This window comes from Scyliorhinus torazame, chromosome 16 (genome assembly GCF_047496885.1).
Source record: "Scyliorhinus torazame isolate Kashiwa2021f chromosome 16, sScyTor2.1, whole genome shotgun sequence".
Taxonomy (NCBI): Eukaryota; Metazoa; Chordata; class Chondrichthyes; order Carcharhiniformes; family Scyliorhinidae; genus Scyliorhinus; species Scyliorhinus torazame.
The window spans coordinates 78,170,429-78,196,777 of NC_092722.1; the positions used below are offsets into that span (position 1 = coordinate 78,170,429).

The 26,349-nt window shown below is 53.1% G+C and overlaps 1 protein-coding gene across 1 annotated transcript in view; it reads left to right on the forward strand.

The window, feature by feature from the left end:
- Positions 1-26,349, forward strand: part of LOC140392889 (tumor necrosis factor receptor superfamily member 3-like) — a 92,804-nt gene that overhangs the window by 60,692 nt on the left and 5,763 nt on the right. Inside the window, exons 6-9 of the mRNA XM_072478651.1 lie at positions 4,453-4,562; positions 9,061-9,186; positions 20,157-20,185; positions 24,146-24,428. Coding sequence (XP_072334752.1) covers positions 4,453-4,562; positions 9,061-9,186; positions 20,157-20,185; positions 24,146-24,428 — 548 coding nt within the window. The remainder of the gene's footprint in view (positions 1-4,452; positions 4,563-9,060; positions 9,187-20,156; positions 20,186-24,145; positions 24,429-26,349) is intronic.

Below are 26,349 nucleotides of genomic sequence, written 5' to 3' on the forward strand. Positions count from 1 at the left end.
TAGGGGCTGGAGGAGGTCACGTAGATAGGGTTCTCGGGGCTGGAGGAGGTTACACAGATAGGGTCCTGGGGAACTGGAGGAGATTACACAGATAGGGTTCTAGAGACTGGAGGAGGTTACACAGATAGGGTCCTGGGGGACTGGAGGTGGTTACACAGATAGGGTTCTAGGGGGCTGGAGGAGGTTACACAGATAGTGTTCTAGGGGACTGGAGGAGGTTACACAGATAGGGTTCTAGGGGCTGGAGGAGGTGACACAGATAGGGTTCTAGGGGACTGGAGGAGGTCACACAGATAGGGTTCTAGGGAACTGGAGGAGGTTACACAGATAGGGTTCTAGGGGGCTGGAGGTGGTTGCACAGATAGGATTCTAGGGGACTGGAGGAGGTCACACAGATAGGGTCCTGGGGGACTGGAGGTGGTTACACAGATAGGATTCTAGGGGACTGGAGGAGGGGAGGTTACACAGATAGGGTCCTGGGGGACTGGAGGTGGTTACACAGATAGGATTCTAGGGGACTGGAGGAGGTCACACAGATAGGGTTCTAGGGAACTGGAGGAGGTTACACAGATAGGGTTCTAGGGGACTGGAGGATATACACAGATAGGATTCAAGGGGACTGGTGGAGGTGGCACAGATAGGGGTCAGGGGACTGGAGGTGGTTACACAGATAGGGTTCTAGGGGACTGGAGGAGGTCACACAGATAGGGTTCTATGGGGCTGGAGGTGGTTACACAGTTAGGGTTCAAGAGGATTGGAGGAGGTGACACAGATAGGGGTAAAGGGACTGGAGGAGGTTAAACAGATAGGGTACTTGGGGGTTGGAGGAGGTTACACAGATAGGGTTCTATGTGACTGGAGGAGTTTATACAGTTAGGGTTCTAAGAGGCTGGAGGAGGTTATACAGTTAGGGTTCTAAGGGGCTGGAGGAAGTTACACTGATAGGGTTCTAGGAGCTGGAGGAGGTGACACAGATAGTGTTCTGGGGGACTGGAGGAGGTTACACAGATAGGGTTCTAGGGGCTGGAGGAGGTTACACAGATAGGGTTCTAAGTGGCTGGAGGAGGTTACACAGATTGGGTTCTAGAGGCTGGAGGTGGTTACACAGATAGGGGTCTCGGGGGCTGGAGGAGGTTACACAGATAGGGTTCTCGGGACTGGAGGGGGTTACACAGATAGGGGTCTAGGGGGCTGGAGGAGGTTACACATATAGAGTTCTAGGGGGCTGGAGGAGGTTACACAGATAGGGTTCTGGGGGACTGGAGGAGGTTACACAGATAGGGTTCAAGGAGCTGGAAGAGGTTACACAGATAGGGTTCTAGGGGCTGGAGGAGGTTACACAGATAGGGTTCTAGGGGCTGGAAGAGGTTACACAGATAGGGTTCTAGAGGCTGGAGGAGGTTACACAGATAGGGTTCTAGGGGCTGGAGGAAGTGACACAGATAGGGTTCTAGGGGCTGGAGGAGTTTACACAGATAGGGTTCTAGGGGCTGGAGGAGGTTACACAGATAGGGTTCTAGGGGGCTGGAGGAGGTTACACAGATAGGGTTCTAGGGGACTGGAGGAGGTACACAGATAGGGTTCTAGGGGACTGGAGGAGGTTACACAGATAGGGTTCTAAGGGGCTGGAGGATGTTACACAGATAGGGGTCAGGGGACTGGAGGAGGTTACACAGATAGTGTTCTAAGTGGCTGGAGGAGGTTACACAGATAGGGTTCTAGAGGCTGGAGGAGGTTACACAGATAGGGTTCTAGGGGGTTGGAGGAGGTTACACAGATAGGGTTCTAGGGGACTGGAGGAGGTTACACAGATAGGGTTCTAGGGGCTGGAGGAGGTTACACAGATAGGGTTCTAGGGGACTGGAGGAGGTTACACAGATAGGGTTCAAGGGGCTGGAGGAGGTTACACAGATAGGGTTCTAGGGGCTGGAGGAGGTGACACAGATAGGGTTCTAGGGGCTGGAGGAGGTTACACAGATAGGGTTCTAGGGGGCTGGAGGAGGCTACACAGATAGGGTTCTAAGGGGATGGAGGAGGTTACACAGATAGAGTTCTAGGGGCTGGAGGAGGCTACACAGATAGGGTTCTAGGGGCTGGAGGAGGTTACACAGATAGAGTTCTAGGGGACTGGAGGAGGTTACACAGATAGGGTTCTAAGTGGCTGGAGGAGGTTACACAGATAGGGTTCTAGAGGACTGGAGGAGGTTACAGAGATAGGGCTCTATGGGCTGGAGGTGGTTACACAGATAGGGGTCTAGGGGGCTGGAGGAGGTTACACAGATAGGGGTCTAGGGGACTGGAGGAGGTTACACAGATAGGGTTCTAAGTGGCTGGAGGAGGTTACACAGATAGGGTTCTAGAGGCTGGAGGAGGTTACAGAGATAGGGCTCTATGGGCTGGAGGTGGTTACACAGATAGGGGTCTAGGGGGCTGGAGGAGGTTACACAGATAGGGTTCTAGTGGGCTGGAGGAGGCTACACAGATAGGGTTCTCGGGGCTGGAGGAGGTGACACAGGTAGGGTTATAGGGGACTGGAGGAGGTTACACAGATAGAGTTCTAGGGGACTGGAGGAGGTTACACAGATAGGGTTCTAAGTGGCTGGAGGAGGTTACACAGATAGGGTTCTAGAGGCTGGAGGAGGTTACAGAGATAGGGTTCTATGGGCTGGAGGTGGCTACACAGATAGGGGTCTAGGGGACAGGAGGAGGTTACACAGATAGGGTTCTAGTGGGCTGGAGGAGGCTACACAGATAGGGTTCTCGGGGCTGGAGGAGGTGACACAGATAGGGTTCTAGGGGACTGGAGGAGGTTACACAGATAGGGTTCTAGGGGGCTGGAGGAGGTTACACAGATAGGGTTCTAGGGGACTGGAGGAGGTTACACAGATAGGGTTCTCGGGGGCTGGAGGAGGTTACACAGATAGGGTTCTAGGTGCTGGAGGAGGTTACACAGATAGGGTTCTAGAGGCTGGAGGAGGTTACACAGATAGGGTTCTAGGGGCTGGAGGAGGTTACACAGATAGGGTTCTAGGGGACTGGAGGAGGTTGCACAGATAGGGTTCTAGGGGACTGGAGGAGGTTACACAGATAGGGTTCTAGGGGGCTGGAGGAGGTTACACAGATAGGGTTCTAGGTGCAGGAGGAGGTTACACAGATAGGGTTCTAGAGGCTGGAGGAGGTTACACAGATAGGGTTCTAGGGGCTGGAGGAGGTTACACAGATAGAGTTCTAAGGGTAGAGAAGGTAGTCAAGAAGGCATACGGAATGCTTGCCTTCATTGGCCGGGGCATTGAGTATAGGAATTGGCAAGTCATGTTGCAGCTGTATAGAATCTTAGTTCGGCCACACTTGGAGTATAGTGTTCAATTCTGGTCGCCACACTACCAGAAGGATGTGGAGGCTTTAGAGAGGGTGCAAAAGAGATTTACCAGAATGTTGCCTGGTATGGAGGGCATAAGCTATGAGGAGCGATTGAATAAACTCCGTTTGTTCTCACTGGAACAACGGAGGTTGAGGGGCGACCTGATAGAGGTCTACAAAATTATGAGGGGCATAGACAGAGTGGATAGTCAGAGGCTTTTCCCCAGGGTAGAGGGGTCAATTACTAGGGGGCATAGGTTTAAGGTGCGAGGGGCAAGGTTTAGAGTAGATGTACGAGGCAAGTTTTTTACGCAGAGGGTAGTGGGTACCTGGAACTCGCTACCGGAGGAGGTGGTGGAAGCAGGGACGATACTGACATTTAAGGGGCATCTTGACAAATACATGAATAGGATGGGAATAGAGGGATACGGACCCCGGAAGTGTAGAAGATTGTAGTTTAGTCGGGCAGTATGGTCGGCACGGGCTTGGAGGGCCGAAGGGCCTGTTCCTGTGCTGTACTTTGCTCTTTGTTCTTTGTTCTTTGAGGAGGTTACACAGATAGGGAACATTTGGAAGTGTCATGAAAATGGGAGAGACAAGAGATGCCACAAAGGGATAGGACAAGGAAGATGATGAGAAAATATTCCGTTGGAATTTTGGGAAAGGGAGCAGGATTTGGATGATTCAGGTCTTTCCTCAATTGCCCAGCACAGTTGGTGAGAGCTGGAACACCGTGTACATCTTCTCGCTCCAACCTGAGACGCACTCGCCTTTGAGTGAGAGTGCCGAGAGTGATTAAGGTTCTGGAGACTGATTCCTGTGGCGGCAGGAGTCACGGTTCGGGGTGGAGGAGGTTACACAAAGGTGTCCTACTCAATGGGGCAGGGGCTGACAGAGATTGGCAGGACAAGATTGAGAATTCTCATCGAAATGTCCGACAATTCAGTGAGGCTTGTTGGGAGGGTCCCCCACATCCTGTTCCTAGATCATTCCCTCACGCCCCCCACCCACACCCTCCCACTCCGCTCACGAGTGTCCTCCCACACCAATTGCTCCATCAAAGTCTGAATTTGTTCCTGTTCTCCCCACTAGCTGCTTGGCACTCAGGAAGCTCACAGCCAGACCAGGGAACGCCTCTGCGGATGCCGAGTGTTTGGCTACAACTGCCGGAATCCTGGGACGATCTGGGGACAAGCACGGCGGTAAGATCCGGACTCGCACCGCACCGAACCGGTTGACACAATGTTGCGTACGGAGGGAGCGCCACACTGTCAGAGGGTCAGTACTGAGGGAGTGCCGCACTGTCAGAGGGTCAGTACTGAGGGAGTGCCCCACTGTCAGAGGGTCAGTACTGAGGGAGCACTGCATTGTCAGAGGGTCAGTACTGAGGGAGTGCCCCACTGTCAGAGGGTCAGTACTGAGGGAGTGCCCCACTGTCAGAGGGTCAGTACTGAGGGAGTGCTGCACTGTCAGAGGGTCAGTACTGAGGGAGTGCCCCACTGTCAGAGGGTCAGTACTGAGGGAGTGCTGCACTGTCAGAGGGTCAGTACTGAGGAAGTGACACACTGTCAGAGGGTCAGTACTGAGGAAGTGACACACTGTCAGAGGGTCAGTACTGAGGGCGTGCTGCACTGTCAGAGGGTCAGTACTGAGGGAGTGCCGCACTGTCAGAGGGTCAGTACTGAGGGAGTGCCCCACTGTCAGAGGGTCAGTACTGAGGGAGCACTGCATTGTCAGAGGGTCAGTACTGAGGGAGTGCCCCACTGTCAGAGGGTCAGTACTGAGGGAGTGCTGCACTGTCAGAGGGTCAGTACTGAGGAAGTGACACACTGTCAGAGGGTCAGTACTGAGGAAGTGACACACTGTCAGAGGGTCAGTACTGAGGGAGCACCGTTCTGTCAGAGAGTCAGTACTGAGGGATCGCTGCATTGTCAGAGGGTCAGTACTGAGGGAGTGCCCCACTGTCAGAGGTTCAGTACTGAGGGAGCACTGCATTGTCAGAGGGTCAGTACTGAGGGAGTGCCCCACTGTCAGAGGGTCAGTACTGAGGGAGTGCCCCACTGTCAGAGGGTCAGTACTGAGGGAGTGCCCCACTGTCAGAGGGTCAGTACTGAGGGAGTGCTGCACTGTCAGAGGGTCAGTACTGAGGGAGTGCCCCACTGTCAGAGGGTCAGTACTGAGGGAGTGCTGCACTGTCAGAGGGTCAGTACTGAGGAAGTGACACACTGTCAGAGGGTCAGTACTGAGGAAGTGACACACTGTCAGAGGGTCAGTACTGAGGGAGCACCGTTCTGTCAGAGAGTCAGTACTGAGGGATCGCTGCATTGTCAGAGGGTCAGTACTGAGGGAGTGCCCCACTGTCAGAGGGTCAGTACTGAGGGAGCACTGCATTGTCAGAGGGTCAGTACTGAGGGAGTGCCCCACTGTCAGAGGGTCAGTACTGAGGAAGTGACGCACTGTCAGAGGGTCAGTACTGAGGGAGCGCTGCACTGTCAGAGGGTCAGTACTGAGGGAGCGCCGCACTGTCAGAGGGTCAGTACTGAGGGAGCACTGCATTGTCAGAGGGTCAGTACTGAGGAAGTGACACACTGTCAGAGGGTCAGTACTGAGGAAGTGACGCACTGTCAGAGGGTCAGTACTGAGGGAGCACTGCATTGTCAGAGGGTCAGTACTGAGGGAGAGCCCCACTGTCAGAGGGTCAGTACTGAGGGAGTGCTGCACTGTCAGAGGGTCAGTACTGAGGAAGTGACGCACTGTCAGAGGGTCAGTACTGAGGGAGCGCTGCACTGTCAGAGGGTCAGTGCTGAGGGAGTGCTGCATTGTCAGAGGGTCAGTACTGAGGGAGCACCTCACTGTCAGAGGGTCAGTACTGAGGGAGTGCTGCATTGTCAGAGGGTCAGTACTGAGGGAGTGCCCCACTGTGAGAGGGTCAGTACTGAGGGAGTGCTGCACTGTCAGAGGGTCAGTACTGAGGAAGTGACACACTGTCAGAGGATCAGTACTGAGGGAGCGCTGCATTTATTAGAAGGTCCGTACTGTTGGGACATCCGGAGACCCTGTGGGGGACAAGATGGCGGCACCATGGTGCGCACATTGCGGGGTCGGGACAAGATGGCGGCACCATGGTGCGCACATTGCGGGGTCGGGACAAGATGGCGGCGCCCATGGTGCGCACATTGCGGGGTTGGGACAAGATGGCGGCGCCCATTGGTCGCACATGGACCCGGGAGGAGAAGATGGCGGCTCCCATTGTGCGTCTGGCGTGGGGGAGGGGGCGATAGCGGGCGTGATCGCAGCGACTGCGCGAGCCTGGCACACCGCCGCGAAGTGGCCCTTTTTACTGCAGGCTTTACAAACTGCAGTGCGGGCCGGGCAGTGTTGGCGGGGGTGCTTCTGCTGTCCGCAGAAGTTGCAGCGGGGACCCCCGGGGAGCGCGGATCAGCGTGCGGCGCAGGCGTATTGGGAAGGCAGGGCCCCGGCTGAGGAGCTCGTTGATGGGGTCCAGGAGGTGTAGGAAGGAGTAGAAGGGTGGGCAGCGCGGAGGGAGAGTTACGATTGTACCATGTAACGGGGATGCGACCGTCATGGAGAGCGCCAAGGTTTTCGTCTCCGCCAGTTCAAGCGTGGCCCCTTCCAGTAATCGTTCCCGGATGCGGTCCGACGCAATCCCCGTCACGAAGGCATCGCGCATGAGGAGATTCGCGTGTTCGGCGGCCGTAGCGGCCTGGCACAGTCACAGTCCCGGACGAGTGGAATTAGGGACCACCAGAAGTCTTCGATGGACTCACCAGGTAGTTGCGAGCGGGTGGCGAGTACATGCCTGGCGAAGAGCATGTTCGCCTTCTGTGTGTACTGTTCCTTAAGGAGTTCCATTGCTTTTGTGTAATTCGTGGCACCTTGGAACAACGGAACATTCTTTGAGAAGGTGACTGAACAGGTAGACGAGGGTAGAGCAGTTGATGTGGTGTATGTGGATTTCAGTAAAGCGTTTGATAAGGTTCCCCACGGTAGGCTATTGCAGAAAATACGGAGGCTGGGGATTGAGGGAGATTTAGAGATGTGGATCAGAAATTGGCTAGCTGAAAGGAGACAGAGGGTGGTGGTTGATGGGAAATGTTCAGAATGGAGTTCAGTTACAAGTGGCGTACCACAAGGATCTGTTCTGGGGCCGTTGCTGTTTGTCATTTTTATCAATGACCTAGAGGAGGGCGCAGAAGGGTGGGTGAGTAAATTTGCAGACGATACTAAAGTCGGTGGTGTTGTCGACAGTGTGGAAGGATGTAGCAGGTTACAGAGGGATATAGATAAGCTGCAGAGCTGGGCTGAGAGGTGGCAAATGGAGTTTAATGTAGAGAAGTGTGAGGTGATTCACTTTGGAAGGAATAACAGGAATGCGGAATATTTGGCTAATGGTAAAGTTCTTGGAAGTGTGGATGAACAGAGGGATCTAGGTGTCCATGTACATAGATCCCTGAAAGTTGCCACCCAGGTTGATAGGGTTGTGAAGAAGGACTATGGAGTGTTGGCCTTTATTGGTAGAGGGATTGAGTTCCGGAGTCAGGAGGTCATGTTGCAGCTGTACAAAACTCTGGTTCGGCCGCATTTGGAGTATTGCGTACAGTTCTGGTCACCGCATTATAGGAAGGACGTGGAGGCTTTGGAGCGGGTGCAGAGGAGATTTACCAGGATGTTGCCTGGTATGGAGGGAAAATCTTATGAGGAAAGGCTGATGGACTTGAGGTTGTTTTCGTTGGAGAGAAGAAGGTTAAGAGGAGACTTAATAGAGGCATACAAAATGATCAGAGGGTTAGATAGGGTGGACAGTGAGAGCCTTCTCCCGCGGATGGATATGGCTGGCACGAGGGGACATAGCTTTAAACTGAGGGGTAATAGATATAGGACAGAGGTCAGAGGTAGGTTCTTTACGCAAAGAGTAGTGAGGCCGTGGAATGCCCTACCTGCAACAGTAGTGAACTCACCAATATTGAGGGCATTTAAAAGTTTATTGGATAAACATATGGATGATAATGGCATAGTGTAGGTTAGATGGCTTTTGTTTCGGTGCAACATCGTGGGCCGAAGGGCCTGTACTGCGCTGTATCGTTCTATGTTCTATGTTCTAACATGCTGGAGCTCAGTCTGGAATACAGGACGTTTATCTTCTGAGCCTCCATTGGCTCGGGGTCCGCAGCCTTGATGTAGGCCTCAAAACATGCTAGCCAGTGAGTAAAGTCTTTTCTAGCATTGGACGAGTGCGGATCCAGCTGCAGGCGATCGGGCTTAATTCTGATATCCATTCTGTGGAAAATCTGACTAATAAATTGATGCACGATCAATTGCATAAAGACTAAAGTTGGGTACAACTGTGGCTTTTTTACAGTCAGATGCGAGGCCTCCTGCTGCAGCTGGCGAAATGGCAGGGCACAGGAGGTCATGCATATTTATACAGTTCTCCGTGGGCGGAGCCAGCCGGCAGGAGCTACCGGCGAACCTGTAGTGCAGGTCCTACCTTACATCTCCTATTACAGTGGTTCACCACAATTAGATTGAGGATTGATACAAGACCATGCGGAGAGTGTGGGACAGTGGGATTAATTTGGTTGAGATATCAGTTTTGGCTGCTGAGCAACCATTTCAAGTGGTGGCCATTCTGTATGCAACCGAAGCATGCAGGCACTAACCTCTCCATCTTTTTTACAGACTCCACCTCGGTCTCTCTGGCTGTGCTCTCTGCCATCTTGTTCATCATCGTGGTGACCACGGGCTTTTGTCTTCTGCAGGGACTTCGCAAGCAACGGCCTCTCCAACTGGCCTGTTTCAAAAAGGGTGAGATGATAGGATCTCAACTAGGCCTCAGGCTTTGTGCAGGAAGGGTGAGCAGGGAGGAAGGGTGAGCAGGGAGGGAGGGTGGGAAGAAGTATCCAGGAAGGAGGAAGGTAAGAAGAGATGGCCGTTAAGCTCCTCGAGACTGCCCAGCCAGGCATTACAGACACATAGCTACATAGAAAATAGGAGCAGGAAGAGGCCTTTTGACCCTTCGAGCCTGCTCCGCCATTCATCACGATCATAGCTGGTCATCCAACTCAATAGCCTAATCCTACTTTCTCCCCATAACCTTTGATCCCATTCTCCCCAAGTGCTATATCCAGCTGCCTCTTGAACATATTCAAAGTTTTAGCATCAACTACTTCCTGTGGTAATGAATTCCACAGGCTCACCACTCTGTGTGAAGAAATGTCTCCTTAGATCTGTCCAAAATGGTTCACCCTGAATCCTCAGACTGTGACCCCTGATTCTGGACACACCCATCATTTGTAACGCCTTTGTCAAACGCCTTCCCTGTCTAGTCCCGTTAAAATTTTATAAGTCTCTATGAGATCCCCCCCTCATTCTTCTGAACTCCCAGCGAGAACAATCCCAACCTCGTCAATCTCTCCTCATATGACAATCCCGCCATCCCTGGAATCAGTCTGGTAAACCTTCGCTGCACTCCCTCCATAGCAAGAACTTCCTTCCTCAGAGAAGGAGACCAAAACTGCACACAATACTCCAGGTGTGGCCTCACCTAGGCCCTGTACAATTGCAGCAACACATCCCTGCTTCTGTACTCGAAACCTCTCGCAATGAAGGCCAACATACCATTAGCCTTCTTTACCGCCTGCTGCACCTGCTTGCTTACCTTCAGCGACTGGTGCACAAGGACACCCAGGTCCCGCTGCACACTCCCCTCTCCCAATTTACAACCATTCAGGTAGTAATCTGCCTTCCTGTTTTTGCTTCCAAAGTGAATAACCTCATTAATCGCTGGCTTTGAAAGCAGACCAAGGCAGGCCAGCAGCACGGTTCAATTCCCGTACCAGCCTCCCCGAACAGGCGCCAGAATGTGGCGACTAGGGGCTTTTCACAGTAACTTCATTGAAGCCGACTTGTGACAATAAGCGATTTTCATTTAATTTCATTTCACTTATCCAAATTATACTGCATCTGCCATTGATTTGCCCACTTGCCCACTCGCCCAACCTGTCCAGATCATGCTGTAGGATCCCTGCATCCTCGTCACAATTCACCCTCCCACCTAACTTGATATCATTGCAAACTTTGAGATGTTACATTTTGTACCTTCATCCAAATCATTAATATATATTGTGAATAGCTGGGGTCCCAGCACCGATCCCTGTGGTACCCCACTAGTTACTGCCTGCCAATTTGAAAAGGACCCATTAATCCCCACTCTTTGTTTCCTCTCTGCCAACGAGTTTTCTATCCACCTCAATACATTTCCCCCAATCCCATGCGCTTTAATTGTGCACAATTATCTCTTATGCGGGACTTTGTCAAATGCCTCCTGAAAGTCCAAATATACCACATCGACTGGCTCCCCCTTGTCGACTGTACTGGTTACATCTTCAAAGAATTCCAACAGATTTGTCAAGCATGATTTTCCCTTCATAAATCCATGCTGACTCTGACTGATCCTGCCACTGCTTTCCAAATGATCCGCTATAAAGTCCTTGGCCGGGATTCCCCGAGTCTCCGCGTTGCAATCGCGCTTGACGCGGGAGCGGAGAATGGGTTGTCACACCCGTGATCGGGTCGCTTCCTGCGATTCTCCGGAGACCGGAGAATTGCCACGGCACCAGTCAGGGGCCATTGAAAGAGGCCCCCTCGGTGATTCTCCGCCGACAACTGGCCGAGTTCCCGCCGGCGTGGTTCACCCATGGTTCCACCCAGCGGGAGCTCGGAGTGGTGGCTGTGAAAACAGTCCACGTGGTGGGGGGCGGGGGGGGGATCCGTCACGGGGGGGGGGGGAAGGCCTTCAGGACGGCCAGCTCGCGATCGGGGGCCACCGATCGGCGCGCGCGATCTGGGGGGGGCACATATTGTGTGGGCCGGTCCGCCATGTTGCTCAGAACCAAGGCCAGAGGTGCAGGGCCCGGTCTCAGCAGCCGGAGCTGCGAGGACTACTCCGGGACCTTCCAGCCCCCTTCAAATCGGAGAATCACTCCGCACTTTCTAGTCAAAAGTCCAGAGTGATTCATGCCCGTTTTCTCGCGTGGGGAACATAGCCCCATTATCAGAGAATTCCGTCCCTTGATAATGGTTTCAAGTATTTTCCCCACTACCGATGTCGGGCTTACAGGTCTAATATATAGAGAGAGAGAGACATACAGAGAGAGACATACAGAGAGAGACAGACAGAGAGAGACATACAGAGAGAGACATACAGAGAGAGACAGACAGAGAGAGACAGACAGAGAGAGGAGACAGAGAGAGAGAGAGACAGAGAGAGAGAGACAGAGAGAGACATACAGAGAGAGACATACAGAGAGAGACATACAGAGAGAGACAGACAGAGAGAGGAGACAGAGAGAGAGAGACAGAGAGAGAGACAGAGACAGATCGAGAGACAGCGAGAGACAAAGAGAGAGACAGAGAGAATGAGGGAGAGTCAGAGGGAGAGACAGAGAGAGACTCACAGAGACTCAGAGAGAGAGAGAGAGAGACAGAGACAGAGGCGGAGGGACATAGAGAAAGGGAGAGGGAGACAGAGAGAGAGGGCGGGAGATACAGAGAGGGAAAGACACAGAGAGACACACACACACAAAGAGAGAGATGCAGAGACAGAGTGAGAGGCGGAGAGACAGAGATAGAAAGATAGAGAGACGGAGACAGAGACAAATAGACAGAGAGACAAAGAGAAAGACAACGCCAGGGTCCCAGGTTCGATTCCTGCTTGGGTCACTGTCTGAGCGGAGTCTGCACATTCTCCCCGTATCTGCGTGGGTTTCCTCCGGGTGCTCTGGTTTCTTCCGACAAATCCCGAAAGACGTGCTGTTAGGTGAATTGGACATTCTGAATTCTCCAGCAGTGTACCTGAACAGGAGCCGGAATGTGGCGACTAGGTGATTTTCACAGTAACTTCATTGCAGTGTTAATGTAAGCCTACTTGTGACACTAATAAAGATTTAAAAAAAGATAGAAAGACAGACGGAGAGAGAGAGACAGACAGAGAGAGCGATAGAGACAGACAGAGGGAGAGATAGAGACAGACAGAGGGAGATTGTCATGATATGTAAACATGCAGATAATGACCACATAGAATAGGACACGACCAATGAGCAGTCAGGACACTCAGGGGTGGTATCTCACTATAAAAGGGATGAGGCACTCACACCCCACCTCTTTCTACAGACCAACATCTACAGAGTGAGACAGGGTGTATCCTCAGCATTACACCCCAGCACGTGGCTTAGAGCAAGGCTGGTTCAGTTAGACTGAGTTACTACATTTAGATTAGCAGAGAGTCAAACTCATTGAGAACTGTGCTAATAGTTCAATAAAACACATTGAACTCACTTCAAAGTCTGGAGCATCGTTTACTCAAAACTGCATCAAGTGGCAGCTTGTGTTATTCCAAATTACATAACACAACATGACACCAGGAGTCTGTTCAATCTAGTTAGTTCAACTCAGCAAGATCCGTGACGACCAGCGAATGTATCCCGGCACAATGGAAAAGATTCCGGCTCCTCACCAGCTCAGGACCTCCGGCAATCTCAGTGCCAACTGGCGGACATTCAAGCAGAAATTTCAGCTTTACGTCGAAGCATCAGACCTCAATGGTGCGTCTGATGCACGGAAGATAGTTCTTTTCCCCACCACAGCGGGTGATCACGCCTTGGAAATATTCAACTCCTTTCACTTCGCCGAAGACCAGGACAAGGCAAAGTTTCCGACCATCCTGGACAAGTTTGACAGCCACTGTGAGGTGGACACCAACAAAATCTTCGAGCGCTACATATTCAAGCAGCGATTGCAAGGTAAAGACGAATCCTTCACCTCATATTTAACTAACCTTAGACTGCTAGCGCAATCCTGCAACTTCGGTGATATCACTGACTCCATGATCAGAGACCAAATCGTTTTTGGAGTTCACTCTGATCCTCTGAGAGAGCAGTTACTGAAGATCAAGCATATGACCCTGCCTGTCGCGATTGAAACATGCACAGTGCATGAGCACGCTGAAAATCGCTATTCCCAGTGCGAAACGGCAGAACATGATAAACTAGCCTCCCACGAGGCGGAGAATGTGCAGGTCATCTCCCGGATGCAGCGCCTCAACATTGATAAAGCGGCCATTTTGTGCGCTCTTCCCGGGGCCCGATGCATGCGCGATGCGAACGGGATAACGAAGCGGCCGAAACCCGCACTGCGCGGGTGCAGACGTCTGAGAACCGCACTGCGCAGGTGCAGACGTCTGAGAACTGCACAGCGCATGTGCAATGACGCACGGAGCGTCAGGACGCCGATGTCATGACGTGTTCGAACTGTGGCACCGCCCATTTAAAGAAACATTGCCCTGCAAGAGGCAGACGCTGTTTTAAACTGCGGGAAGCCAGGCCACTATGCAGCCCTGCGAAGATCTGCACCCCCAGTCAGGAGCCAGCGCTCCCAATTCCGACGACGGCACATCCGGAATGTGCAACAACGCCTACAGGATTCTGATCCCGGCAGTGCAACGGATCCAGGTGATGAATGCCTGGACAACGCCTACCGTGTGGGCATTATTATAACGTGTGAATACGCCACATCAGACACATCGCAAGTCCAATCGATCCTAGCTGTGGATTCCGAGGACGAATAGTGAGCAGTGATGAAGGTCAACCACTGCCCCATCCAGTTCAAGCTGGACACAGGTGCCTCTGCCAACCTCCTCTCACAGGCAGACTTCAGACGCGTTAAGAAGCCTCCCACGGTCCTTCCAGCTGCCTGCGAGCTCCTGGATTACAACGGGAATGCCATCACGGCACTGGGATCCTGCCACCTGCACGTATCCAACCGACACACACAAGCACGGTTACGCTTTGAAATTGTTAAGCCGGTCAGAGCATCCCTACTAGGTGCACACGCCTGCAAGCAGCTGAACCTTATTCAAAGGGTTTACACCACGACATCCTCCCATGTGGATCTTCAGGCCGGCATCGCCGACATCCTCGCCCAGTATCCAGATGTGTTCGACGGGATGGGCACGCTGCCATATCGATACAGGATTCTGCTACGACCTGATGCCAAGCCAGTGGTCCACGCACCACGGCGAGTCCCTGCTCCGCTGAGAGAGCGCCTGAAGGCACAACTCAAGGATCTGCAGCAAAAAGGTCACCGGACCGACTGACTGGGTCAGCTCGATGGTCTGCGTGAAGAAGCCTTCGGGGAACCTGCGCATCTGCATTGATCCCAAGGATCTCAATAAGAATATCATGCGGAAACACTACCCCATCCCGAAGCGGGAGGAACTTATGAGTGAGATGGCACACGCGCGCTTCTTCACCAAATTGGATGCATCACAGGGATTTTGGCAAATCCAGCTGGAAGAGTCCAGCAGAAGGCTCTGCACCTTCAACACACCGTTTGGCAGATACTGCTACAATCGCATGCCATTTGGCATCATCTCGGCATCGGAGATATTCCATCGCATCATGGAGCAGATGATGAAAGGCATTGAAGGGGTTCATCTGTACATGGACGACATCATCATATGGTCCGCGACCCCTGAAGAACATGTGTCCTGTCTCCAGAAGGTATTCCGCCATGTACATGCCAACGGCCTAAAGTTAAACAGGTCCAAATGTTGTTTTGGCACATCGACGCTCAAGTTCCTAGGCAACCAGATCTCACAGCATGGTGTGCGCCCGGACACAGACAAAATCAAGGCCATCGAGGCGATGAAGGTCCCTGAGGTCAATTTTCTGGGCAAGTTAATTCCAAACACACACACCACGGCCCTACACAACCTGGTGAAAAAGTCAACTGCCTTTGAGTGGAAGGCAGCACACCAGACAGAGTGGCTGGAGCTGAAAGCCAAGCTCACCACTGCACTAGTCCTGGCATTCTTCGACCTGGACCGGGAGACAAAGACATCCACAGATGCGAGTCAGGATGGCATCGGTGCGGTGTTGCTTCAACGAGATGACACATCATCCTGGGCACCAGTAGCCTACGCATCAAGGGCGATGACGCCCACTGAAACCAGATATGCACAGATTGAGAAGGAGTGCTTGGGTCTTCTCACCGGCATCCTCAAATTTCATGATTATGTCTCCGGCTGCCGACATTCACTGTCGAGACGGATCATAGGCCTCTGGTCCACATCATCCACAAGGACCTGAACGACATGACGCCTCGGTTGCAGAGAATCCTGCTTAAACTTAGGAGGTATGACTTCACCTTGGTGTACACACCTGGCAAGGAGCTGATCATCGTTGATGCATTGTCCCGCTCCGTCACCTCGCCCAGTGAGCCGCTGGAGATCATCCAGCACATCGAATCGCAGGTGCAGCTGTGTGCTAGCACTCTCCCGGTGACAGATGAGAAGGTAGTTCTCATCCGTGATGAGACAGCCAAAGACCCCCTCTTGCAGCACGTCATCCACACCCTCACCAATGGCTGGCAGAAAGGGCAGTGTGCACAATTTTATAATGTGAAGGACGACCTGACGGTGATTGATGGTATCCTCCTCAAGCGGGACAGGATTGTCATTCCCTCAGTCTCCAGAGCTTGGTGCTGTGCCAGATTCATGAGGGACACCTGGGCGTCAAGAAGTGCAGATGCAGAGCCCGGCAAGCTGTCTACTGGCCCGGCATCAGCCAGGACATCACAAACATGGTCCTGAACTGTGCTACCTGTCAGCGGTTCCAGCCAGCGCAGAGCAAGGAGACGCTCCAACAGCATGACATAGTGACTTTCCGTGGTCCAAGGTTGGCATCGACCTCTTTCATGCCAATGGTCGCGACTACGTATTGACCATCGACTATTCCTCGAATTACCCTGAGGTGCTGAAGCTCCCGGACCTCACCTCTCGGACTGTCATCAAAGCCTTTAAGCAGATGTTCTGAAGGCATGGCATTCCAATCACTGTCATGAGCGATAATGGCCCGTGCTTTACCAGTCGAGAATGGTCCACGTTTGCCAGGTCATACAATTTCCAGCATCTCACCTCCAGTCCGCACTATCTGCAGTCCAATGGAAAGTCGGGGTGCACATTATGAAACAGCTCATCTGCAAGGCCGCGGACTCTGCTTCCGACATACACCTTGCCCTGCTCGCGTACAGGGCGACTCAATTGTCCACTGGCATGTCGCCAGCTCAACTCCTGATGAACAGGGACCTGCGGACGACACTTCCAGCCATACACCTGCTCAACCTGGATCACAGCTCAGCTCAGAGACTGTCAAAAGCAGGGCTATGATGCCCATGCCACCAATCTGGCCGTGCTATCCCCAGCAGACACTGTCAGGATCAAGATACCGGGTGGTGGGTGGTCTGCCCTGGCTGTCGTTGTTCGACAGGCCGCGACCCGCTCTTATGTTGTACGTATGGCTGATGGCTCCACCGTGCAAAGGAATCGACGGGCACTGCGCAAAGTTGCCTGCCCGCAACCACTTTCTCCTCCATTTCCATATGTTGAATTGCCACCTCCTGATACCTCGCACCACGAGGCCACCAGTCAGGCTTCCATCCCGCCTGTCAGGGCGCCGTTGTCCCCTCCGCCACCTCTCCGGCGGTCGACCAGGATCAGACGCAAGCCTCAGAGACTGGACTTGTGAACGTTTGTTTTGTTTGCTCTGTTCTGTTGTCCTCCGTCAGTCACATTAGACAGACTCATTCACATGTAAATACATTCACATACGCCAACAAAACATAAAAAGAAGGAGAGATGTCATGATCTGCAAACATGCAGCTAATGAACACATCGAATAGGACACGACCAATGAGCAGTCAGGACACTCAGGGGTGGTATTTCCCACAGACCAACATCTACAGAGTGAGACAGGGTGTATCCTCAGCCTCACACCCCAGCACGTGGCTTAGAGCAAGGCTGGTTCAGTTAGACTGAGTTACTACATTTAGATTAGCAGAGAGTCGAACTCATTGAGAACTGTGCTAATAGTTCAATAAAACACATTGAACTCACTTCAAAGTCTGGAGCATCTTTTACTCAAAACTGCATCAAGTGGCAGCTTGTGTTATTCCAAATTACATAACACAACAGAGATAGAGAGACACAGAAAGATTCAGACAGACAGAGAGGGAGAGAGAAGGTGGAGAGACACAGATAGAGGGGAAGAGACACAGAGGGCATGGGAGAGACACAGAGAGGGAGGCAGAGAGAGAGACAGAGAAAGAGAGAGACAGAGACAGACGGGGAGACAAATAGTCAGACGGGGAGAGAGTGAGAAAGAGAGAGAGAGCTGGGAGGTTTATGAAGATATTCCAAAGCTGGGCATCAAGGCAGCTGAAGGCAATTGCCGGCCTGGGGAGGTGACAAGAATAGGGAGGAATGTAGGGGCTGGAGGAGGTTACAGAGATTGGGGGCTGGATTCTCCGTTTGGGAGACTAAGGCCGGAATTCTCCGACCACGCGCCGGGGAGGGCGCGAGAATTGCGCCACGCCGCCCTGACACCGGCTTGCCGATTCTGCGGCGCCAATTCCCGGGCGCCCGCGGGATCGCGCCACACCGGTCGGGGGCCATTGAAAGCTCCCCCCCTCCCCCCCCCCGGCGATTCTCCGGGCCTCGAAGGGCCGAGTGACGGCCGAGTCCCGCTGGCGTGGGTTGGGTATGGTGCCACTCGGCAGGACCTCGGAGTTCTGGCTGCGGGGGCCGTCCTGGTGGGAGGGGGCGACCCCAGGTGGGCCTCCACGGAGGCCTGGCCCGCGATCGGGGCCTACCGATCGGCGTGCGGACTAGTTCCTTGGGGGCCTCTGTTCCTCCGCAGCGGTCGGGCTCCGCCATGTTGCCTGGGACAGGCACGGAGGTTGGAATCCACGCGCATGCACGGAATCACGCCGGCCGTGGCGCACCAGCTTTCGGGCTGCGGAGACAACTCCGGCACCGTACTAGCCCCCTGGGAATGGGCGGATAGCTGCCAGCTGAGACCCGTTGATGCCGGCATCAGAGCTTGGCCGTAGGATGTCACAACGCCGGCGTGAAAACGGTGGTGTTTTACACCGGGGGGGGGGGGGCTAGCAGCCAGGCAGCGTAGAGCTCCCAGCTCTAGCTGCCGATACGGCCTGGAGAGTTGCCGGGACCATGGCCGCACAGGGACAGGGCAGCGGCCGCGCCGTGCTTCATGGCGGATGTCGCTCGCGGACCTGGCCCGCTAAATAGTGCCAACCCTTCGGCCGGCTTGCGCGCACCGGGCCGCCCCACCATAGTGCCCCCGCCCGTGGATCGGTCCTCCCCCGACTGCGGCTGCGCGGGACTGAGTCCGCAGCCGCCACGCTAAGTTCCCGATGGGTGAGATCACATGCGACCCACGCGATCGGGGACTCAGCCGGTTGTGGACCTCAGCCAACGTTCGGAGGCCGTGGAGACGGCGTGAGAGAGTACACCGCTTTTCAGGGGGTGGAGCATCACAAAAGCGGCGCCGCCCCGGATTCCGGCATCATCGGGGATTCTCCGCCCCATCGCCGAACCCATTTTTGGCGTCAGGGATCGGAGAATCCGGCCCAGGGAGGGGTGTCGGGGCTGGAGCAGGTTGCGAAGGTAGGGAGGGGTGTCGGGGCTGGAGAAGGTTACAAAGATAGGGAGGGGTGTAGGGGCTGGAGCAGGTTGCGAGGATAGGGAGGGGAGTAGGGGCTGGAGCAGGTTGCGAGGATAGGGAGGGGTGTAGGGGCTGGAGCAGGTTATGAAGATAGGGAGGGGTGTAGGTGCTGGAGCAGGTTATGAAGATAGGGAGGGGTGTAGGTGCTGGAGCAGGTTATGAAGATAGGGAGGGGTGTAGGGGCTGGAGCAGTATGCGAAGATAGGGAGGGGTGTAGGGGCTGGAGCAGGTTATGAAGATAGGGAGGGGTGTAGGTGCTGGAGCAGGTTATGAAGATAGGGAGGGGTGTAGGGGCTGGAGCAGGTTGCGAAGATAGGGAGGGGTGTAGGGGCTGGAGCAGGTTGCGAAGATAGGGAGGGGTGTAGGGGCTGGAGCAGGTTATGAAGATAGGGAGGGGTGTAGGTGCTGGAGCAGGTTATGAAGATAGGGAGGGGTGTAGGGGCTGGAGCAGGTTGCGAAGATAGGGAGGGGTGTAGGGGCTGGAGCAGGTTGCGAAGATAGGGAGGGGTGTAGGGGCTGGAGCAGGTTGCGAAGGTAGGGAGGGGTGTCGGGGCTGGAGCAGGTTACGATGGTAGGGAGGGGTGTAGGGGCTGGAGCAGGTTACGAAGATAGGGAGGGGTGTCGGGGCTGGAGCAGGTTGTGAAGATAGGGAGGGGTGTCGGGGCTGGAGCAGGTTACGAAGATAGGGAGGGGTGTAGGGGCTGGAGCAGGTTGCGAAGGTAGGGAGGGGTGTCGGGGCTGGAGCAGGTTACGAAGATAGGGAGGGGTGTAGGGGCTGGAGCAGGTTACGAAGATAGGGAGGGGTGTCGGGGCTGGAGCAGGTTACGAAGATAGGGAGGGGTGTAGGGGCTGGAGCAGGTTACGAAGATAGGGAGGGGTGTCGGGGCTGGAGCAGGTTGTGAAGATAGGGAGGGGTGTCGGGGCTGGAGCAGGTTACGAAGATAGGGAGAGGTGTCGGGGCTGGAGCAGGTTGCGAAGATAGGGAGGTGTGTAGGGGCTGGAGTAGGTTACAGAGATAGGGAGGGGTGTAGGGGCTGGAGCAGGTTGCAAGGGTAGGGAGGGGTGTAGGGGCTGGAGTAGGTTGCGAAAGTACGGAGGGGTGTAGGGGCTGGAGGTTGTAATAGAGTTAATTTTGGATAGGAGGTGTTTGATTGATCATGTCACTGATATCCTGTCATTTTTATTTCTGTCCAGTTTTCAAACGCTGCATTTCTGACCCAGAGGTAATGCCGAAAATATAATACCTTCCCCTAGATTTCCCTTGCCTGTCCTCTCTCTATATCCCTCTCTTCCCCAGTGTGCCCTCTCTCTATATCCTCTATTCCCTAGTGTGTCCTCTCCCTATATCCATTTGTTCCCCAGTGTGTCCTCTCACTATATCCCTCTGTTCCCCAGTGTGACCTCTCATTATATCCCTCTGTTCCCCAGTGTGTCCGCTCCCTATATTCCTCTGTTCCCCAGTGTGTCCTCTCTCTATATCCTTCTGTTTCCCAGTGTGTCCTCTCTCTATATCCCTCTGTTCCCCAGTGTGCCCTCTCTCTATATCCTCTATTCCCTAGTGTGTCCTCTCCCTATATCCATTTGTTCCCCAGTGTGTCCTCTCACTATATCCCTCTGTTCCCCAGTGTGTCCTCTCATTATATCCCTCTGTTCCCCAGTGTGTCCTTCTCTATATCCCTCTTTCCCAATGAGTCCTCTCCCTGTATCCCTCTGTTCACCAGTGTATTCGCTCTCGATATCCCTCTCTTTCCCAGTGTTTCCTCTCTCTAAATCATTCTGTTCCCCAGTGTGTCCTCACTCCAAATCCCTCTGTTCCCGTGTCCCCTCTCTATATCCCTCTGTTCCCCAGTGTGCCCTCTCCCTATATCCTCTATTCCCCAGTGTGTCCGCTCTCTATATTCCTCTGTTCCCCAGTGTGTCCTCTCTCTATATCCTTCTGTTCCCCAGTGTGTCCTCTCTCTATATCCCTCTGTTCCCCAGTGTGTCCTCTCTCTATATCCCTCTGTTCCCCATTGTGTCTCTGTTATGGGCCAGGGTTTAGAGAACCCCAAAGTGTATCATGGAGTTCACCTGACCCACAACTTTTAATAGATTGTGGCATGGGGAGCACACGGCCCACTCTACAGGTGTGGTACAGCAGAAATGGAAAAGTATTTTTGAAAGCAAAACAATGTTTATTTTATGAACTCAAGTTAACCTTTTTAAAACATACAGTGAACATTTTAGCAACCATTAATTCAAATACAACCCCCAAAGACGACAACACTAAGTAATCCTTTAAGCTTTCCTTTTAACATCCATAAGACTTAAAAAAACATAACCTTTAACGGAAGCACATCAGATTAAAGTCACTACTGAGAGCAGTTATTAGTTTTAAATCACCAAAGGATCGATTTACATTTTTTAGATTACAGAGAGATATTCATACACCTTCTGGCTGTGACTGCAGCTATCCAGCTCTGAAAATGAAACTAAAACACACCCTGCAGCAAACAGCCTAAAACAAAAGTAAAAAGCTGACAGACAGCCCAGCTCCACCCACTCTTTGACATCACTGCAGTAATAAACACTCATTCCTTAAAGGTACTCTCACTACAGATATTTAGATACACACCCATTTACAAACACCCATTTCTTAAAGGTACTCTCACATGACAGTCTCTCCCTCTATATCCCTCTGTTCCCGTGTGTCCTGTCTCTGTTTCCCTCTGTTCCCCCATGTGTCCTCTCTCTATATCCCTGTTCCCCAGTGTATCTCTCTCTATATACCCCCCTGTTCCCCAGTGTGTCCTCTCTCTGTATCCCTCTGTATTCCAATGTGTCCTCCCTCTATATCCCTCTGTTCCCCAGTGTGTCCTCTCTCTATATCCCCCTGTTCCACAGTGTGGCCTCTCTCTATATCCCTCTGTATTCCAATGTGTCCTCCCTCTATTCCCCAGTGTGTCCTCTCTCTATATCCCCCTGTTCCACAGTGTGCCTCTCGCTCTGTATCCCCCTGTTCCCCAATGTGTTCTCTCTCCTTATATCCCTCTGTTCCCTAGTGTGTCCTCTCTCTATATCCCCGTTCCCCAGTGTGTCTCTCTCTTTAGCCCCCTGTTCCCCAGTGTGTTCTCTCTCTCTATATCCCTCTGTTCCCCAGTTTGTATTCTCTCTATATCCCTCTGTTCCCCAGTGTGTCTCTCTCTCTCTCTATATCCCTCTGTTCCCCAGTGTGTCCTGTCTCTGTATCCCTCTGTTCCCCAGTGTGTCCTCTCTCTATATCCCTCTGTTCCCCAGTGTGTCTCTCTCTCTATATCCCTCTGTTCCCCAGTGTGTCCTCTCTCTATATCCCTCTGTTCCCCAGTGTGTGTCTCTCTCTATACCCCCCTGTTCCCCACTGTGTCCTCTCTCTATAATCCCTCTGTTCCCCAGTGTGTTCTCTCTCCCTATATCCCTCTGTTCCCCAGTGTGTCCTCTCTCTATATCCCCCTGTGTGTCTCTCTCTTTATCCCCCATTCCCCAGTGTGTCTCTCTCTTTATCCCCCTGTTCCCCAGTGTGTTCTCTCTCTATATCCCTCTGTTCCCCAGTTTGTCCTCTCTCTATATCCCCCTGTTCCACAGTGTCTCTCTCTCTATATCCCTCTGTTCCCCAGTGTGTCCTCTCTCTATATCCCTCTGTTCCCCAGTGTGTGTCTCTCTCTATACCCCCCTGTTCCCCACTGTGTCCTCTCTCTATAATCCCTCTGTTCCCCAGTGTGTTCTCTCTCTATATCCCTCTGTATTCCAGTGTGTCCTCCCTCTATATCCCTCTGTTCCCCAGTGTGTCCTCTCCCTATATCCCTGTTCCCCAGTGTGTCCTCTCTCTATATCCCCCTGTTCCCCAGTGTCTCTCTATCTCTATATCCCCCTGTTCCCCAGTGTGTTCTCTCTCCCTATATCCCTCTGTTCCCCAGTGTGTCCTCTCTCTATATCCCCCTGTGTGTCTCTCTCTTTATCCCCCATTCCCCAGTGTGTCTCTCTCTTTATCCCCCTGTTCCCCAGTGTGTTCTCTCTCTATATCCCTCTGTTCCCCAGTTTGTCCTCTCTCTATATCCCCCTGTTCCACAGTGTCTCTCTCTCTCTATATCCCTCTGTTCCCCAGTGTGTCCTCTCCCTATATCCCTGTTCCCCAGTGTGTCCTCTATCTATATCCCTCTGTTCCCCACTGTGCCCTTCTCTATATCCCTCTGTTCCCCAATGTGTCCACTCTCTATATCCCTCGGTTCCCCAGTGTGTCCTCTCTCTACATCCCTCTGTTCCCCAGTGTGTTCTTCTCTATATGCCTCTATCCCAATGAGTCCTCTCTCTATATCCCTCTGTTCCCTAGTGTATTCTCTCTCTATATCCCTCTTTCCCAGTGTTTCCTCTCTCTAAATCATTCTGTTCCCCAGTGTATCCTCACTCCAAATCCCTCTGTTCATGTCCTCTCTCTATATCCCGCTGTTCGCAGTGTGTCATCTCTCAATATCCCTGATTCCCAATGCATCCTCTGTAAATATCTCTCTTTTCCCCGTGTCCTCTCTCCATATCCCTCTGTTTTCCAATGTGGCCTCTCTCTATATGCTTGTTCCCATGTGCCCTCTCCCTATATCCTCTATTCCCCAGTGTGTCCGCTCTCTATATTCCTCTGTTGCCCAAACTGTCCTCTCTCTAAATCCCTCTGTTCTCCAGTGTGTCCTCTCTATATCCCTCTGTTCTCCAGTGTGTCCTCTCTCTATATCCCTCTATTCCCCAGTGTGTCCGCTCTCTTTATTCCTCTGTTCCCCAGTGTGTCCTCTCTATATCCCTCTATTCCCCAGTGTGTCCACTCTCTTTATTCCTCTGTTCCCCAGTGTGTCCTCTCTATATCCCTCTATTCCCCAGTGTGTCCGCTCTCTTTATTCCTCTGTTCTCCAGTGTGTCCTCTCTCTAAATCCCTCTGTTCTCCAGTGTGTCCTCTCTATATCCCTCTATTCCCCAGTGTGTCCGCTCTCTTTATTCCTCTGTTCCCCAGTGTGTCCTCTCTCTATATCCCTCTGTTCCCCAGTGTCCTCACTCTATATCCCTCTGTTCCCCAGTGTGTCCGCTCTCTATATCCCTCTGTTCCTTGCTGTGTCCCCTCTATTGCTCTCTTCATCTGTCCATCTCGCCTTCTTTTCCATGGTAACACATCTCTTGCTCTCCAGGCCCAGACTACTGATGATACCTCTCCTGACGCCCTCCGAGGTGAACAGCTTTTGTGTCCAAGTGAGTTCGCTCAGCAACAGACAACTCCAGTGGCCTTGACCTCCCCGCCTTTGGAGTCCGAAGTTTTACAGGAACGTCCCTGTGAGCCGAAAGCAGCAGCTGACAGGAGTACCATCCAATCGGGAGAAAGCACGAGTGGGAGCCGTGAAGAGGGTCAGACCTTGCCCAATCAAGGGACAGTAAAACTCGAAGGGGGCGGTGACAAACCTACTGGCATTATTGGTTAGTGCGGCGCTCACTCAATACTGACCCTCTGACAGTGCGGCACTCCCTCAGTACTGAGCTTCAGACAATGCAGCACTCCCTCAGTACTGACCCTCTGACAGTGCAGCACTCCCTCAGTACTGACCCTCTGACAGTGCGGCACTCACTCAATACTGACCCTCTGACAGTGCGGCACTCTCTCAGTACTGAGCTTCAGACAATGCAGCACTCCCTCAATACTGACCCTCTGACAGTGCGGCGCTCCCTCAGTACTGACCCTCTGACAGTGCGGCACTCCCTCAGTACTGACCCTCTGACAGTGCGGCGCTCCCTCAGTACTGACCCGCTGACAGTGCAGCGCTCTCTCAGTACTGACCCTCTGACAGTGCGGCACTCCCTCAGTACTGACCCTCTGACAGTGCAGCGCTCTCTCAGTACTGACCCGCTGACAGTGCAGCGCTCTCTCAGTACTGACCCTCTGACAGTGCGGCACTCCCTCAGTACTGACCCTCTGACAGTGCAGCGCTCTCTCAGTACTGACCATCTGACAGTGCGGCACTCCCTCAGTACTGACCCTCTGACAGTGCAGCGCTCCCTCAGTACTGACCCTCTGACAGTGCGGCACTCCCTCAGTACTGATCCGCTGACAGTGCAGCGCTCTCTCAGTACTGACCCTCTGACAGTGCGGCACTCCCTCAGTACTGACCCTCTGACAGTGCAGCGCTCTCTCAGTACTGACCATCTGACAGTGCGGCACTCCCTCAGTACTGACCCTCTGACAGTGCAGCGCTCCCTCAGTACTGACCCTCTGACAGTGCGGCACTCCCTCAGTACTGATCCGCTGACAGTGCGGGTACTCTCAGTACTGACCCTGACAGTGCAGCACTCCCTCATTACTGACCCAGTGCGGCGCTCCCCCAGTACTGACCCTCTGACATGGAGGTGGTTCCTCAGTATGACCCTCTGACATTGAGGTGGTCCCTCAGTACTGACCCTTCTCAGTAAGTTTAAAAAAAAAATGTATTTTATTACAAACATGTATCAAAACAGGTTGCAGCGAACAAACACCCCGAGAAACATGCTTCCCAACAATCAACTATACAGTCTGTACAGATTGTTCCTCTGTTTCACCCCCCTCCCCGGCGACAAAAAGCCCCTCAAACACGATCACAAACATCCCCCACCTTTCCTCAAACCCCCCTGAAGAGCCCCTTAACTCATACTTTATCTTCTCTAATCGCAGGAAGTCATACAGGTCACCCAACCAAGCTGCTACCCCCGGTGGCGATGCCGACCGCCACTCCAGCAAAATTCGCCGCCGTGCAATCAGAGAGGCGAAGGCCACGAAATCGGCCTTCCTCCTCTCCATGAGCTCCGGCTTCTCTGAAACCCCAAATATCACCACCAAAGGGTCCGGGTCCACCTCTCCTCCACTATCCTGGCTAAGACTGCGAACATTCCCGCCCAGAATCTTCCCAATTTTTCGCAACCCCAAAACATGTGCGCGTGATTCGCTGGCCCCCGCGCACACCTCTCACACTCATCTGCTACCCCCTGTAAGAACCCACTCATTCTCACCTGAGTCATATGCACCCTGTGCATCACCTTAAACTGTATCAGGCTCATCCTTGCAAACGAGGAGGTCCCGTTTACCCTACACAGTGCCTCACTCCATAATCCCCAATTGATCTCCCCTCCCAACTCCGCTTCCCATTTCTCTTTGATCTTCACCACCCACTCGCCTCCCTGCTCCCCCAGCCACTTATCCCCAATTCTTCCCTCCCCTTCCACATCCGGGAGCAGCAGTCGCTCCAGCAGAGTGTATCCTCGCAACCTAGGGAACCCCCTCCAAATCATTCGCGTTAAGTCCCTGACCTGTAGATACCTGAACTCACTTCCCCTATGCAGCTCTACCCTCTCCCTTAGCTCCTCCAGACTG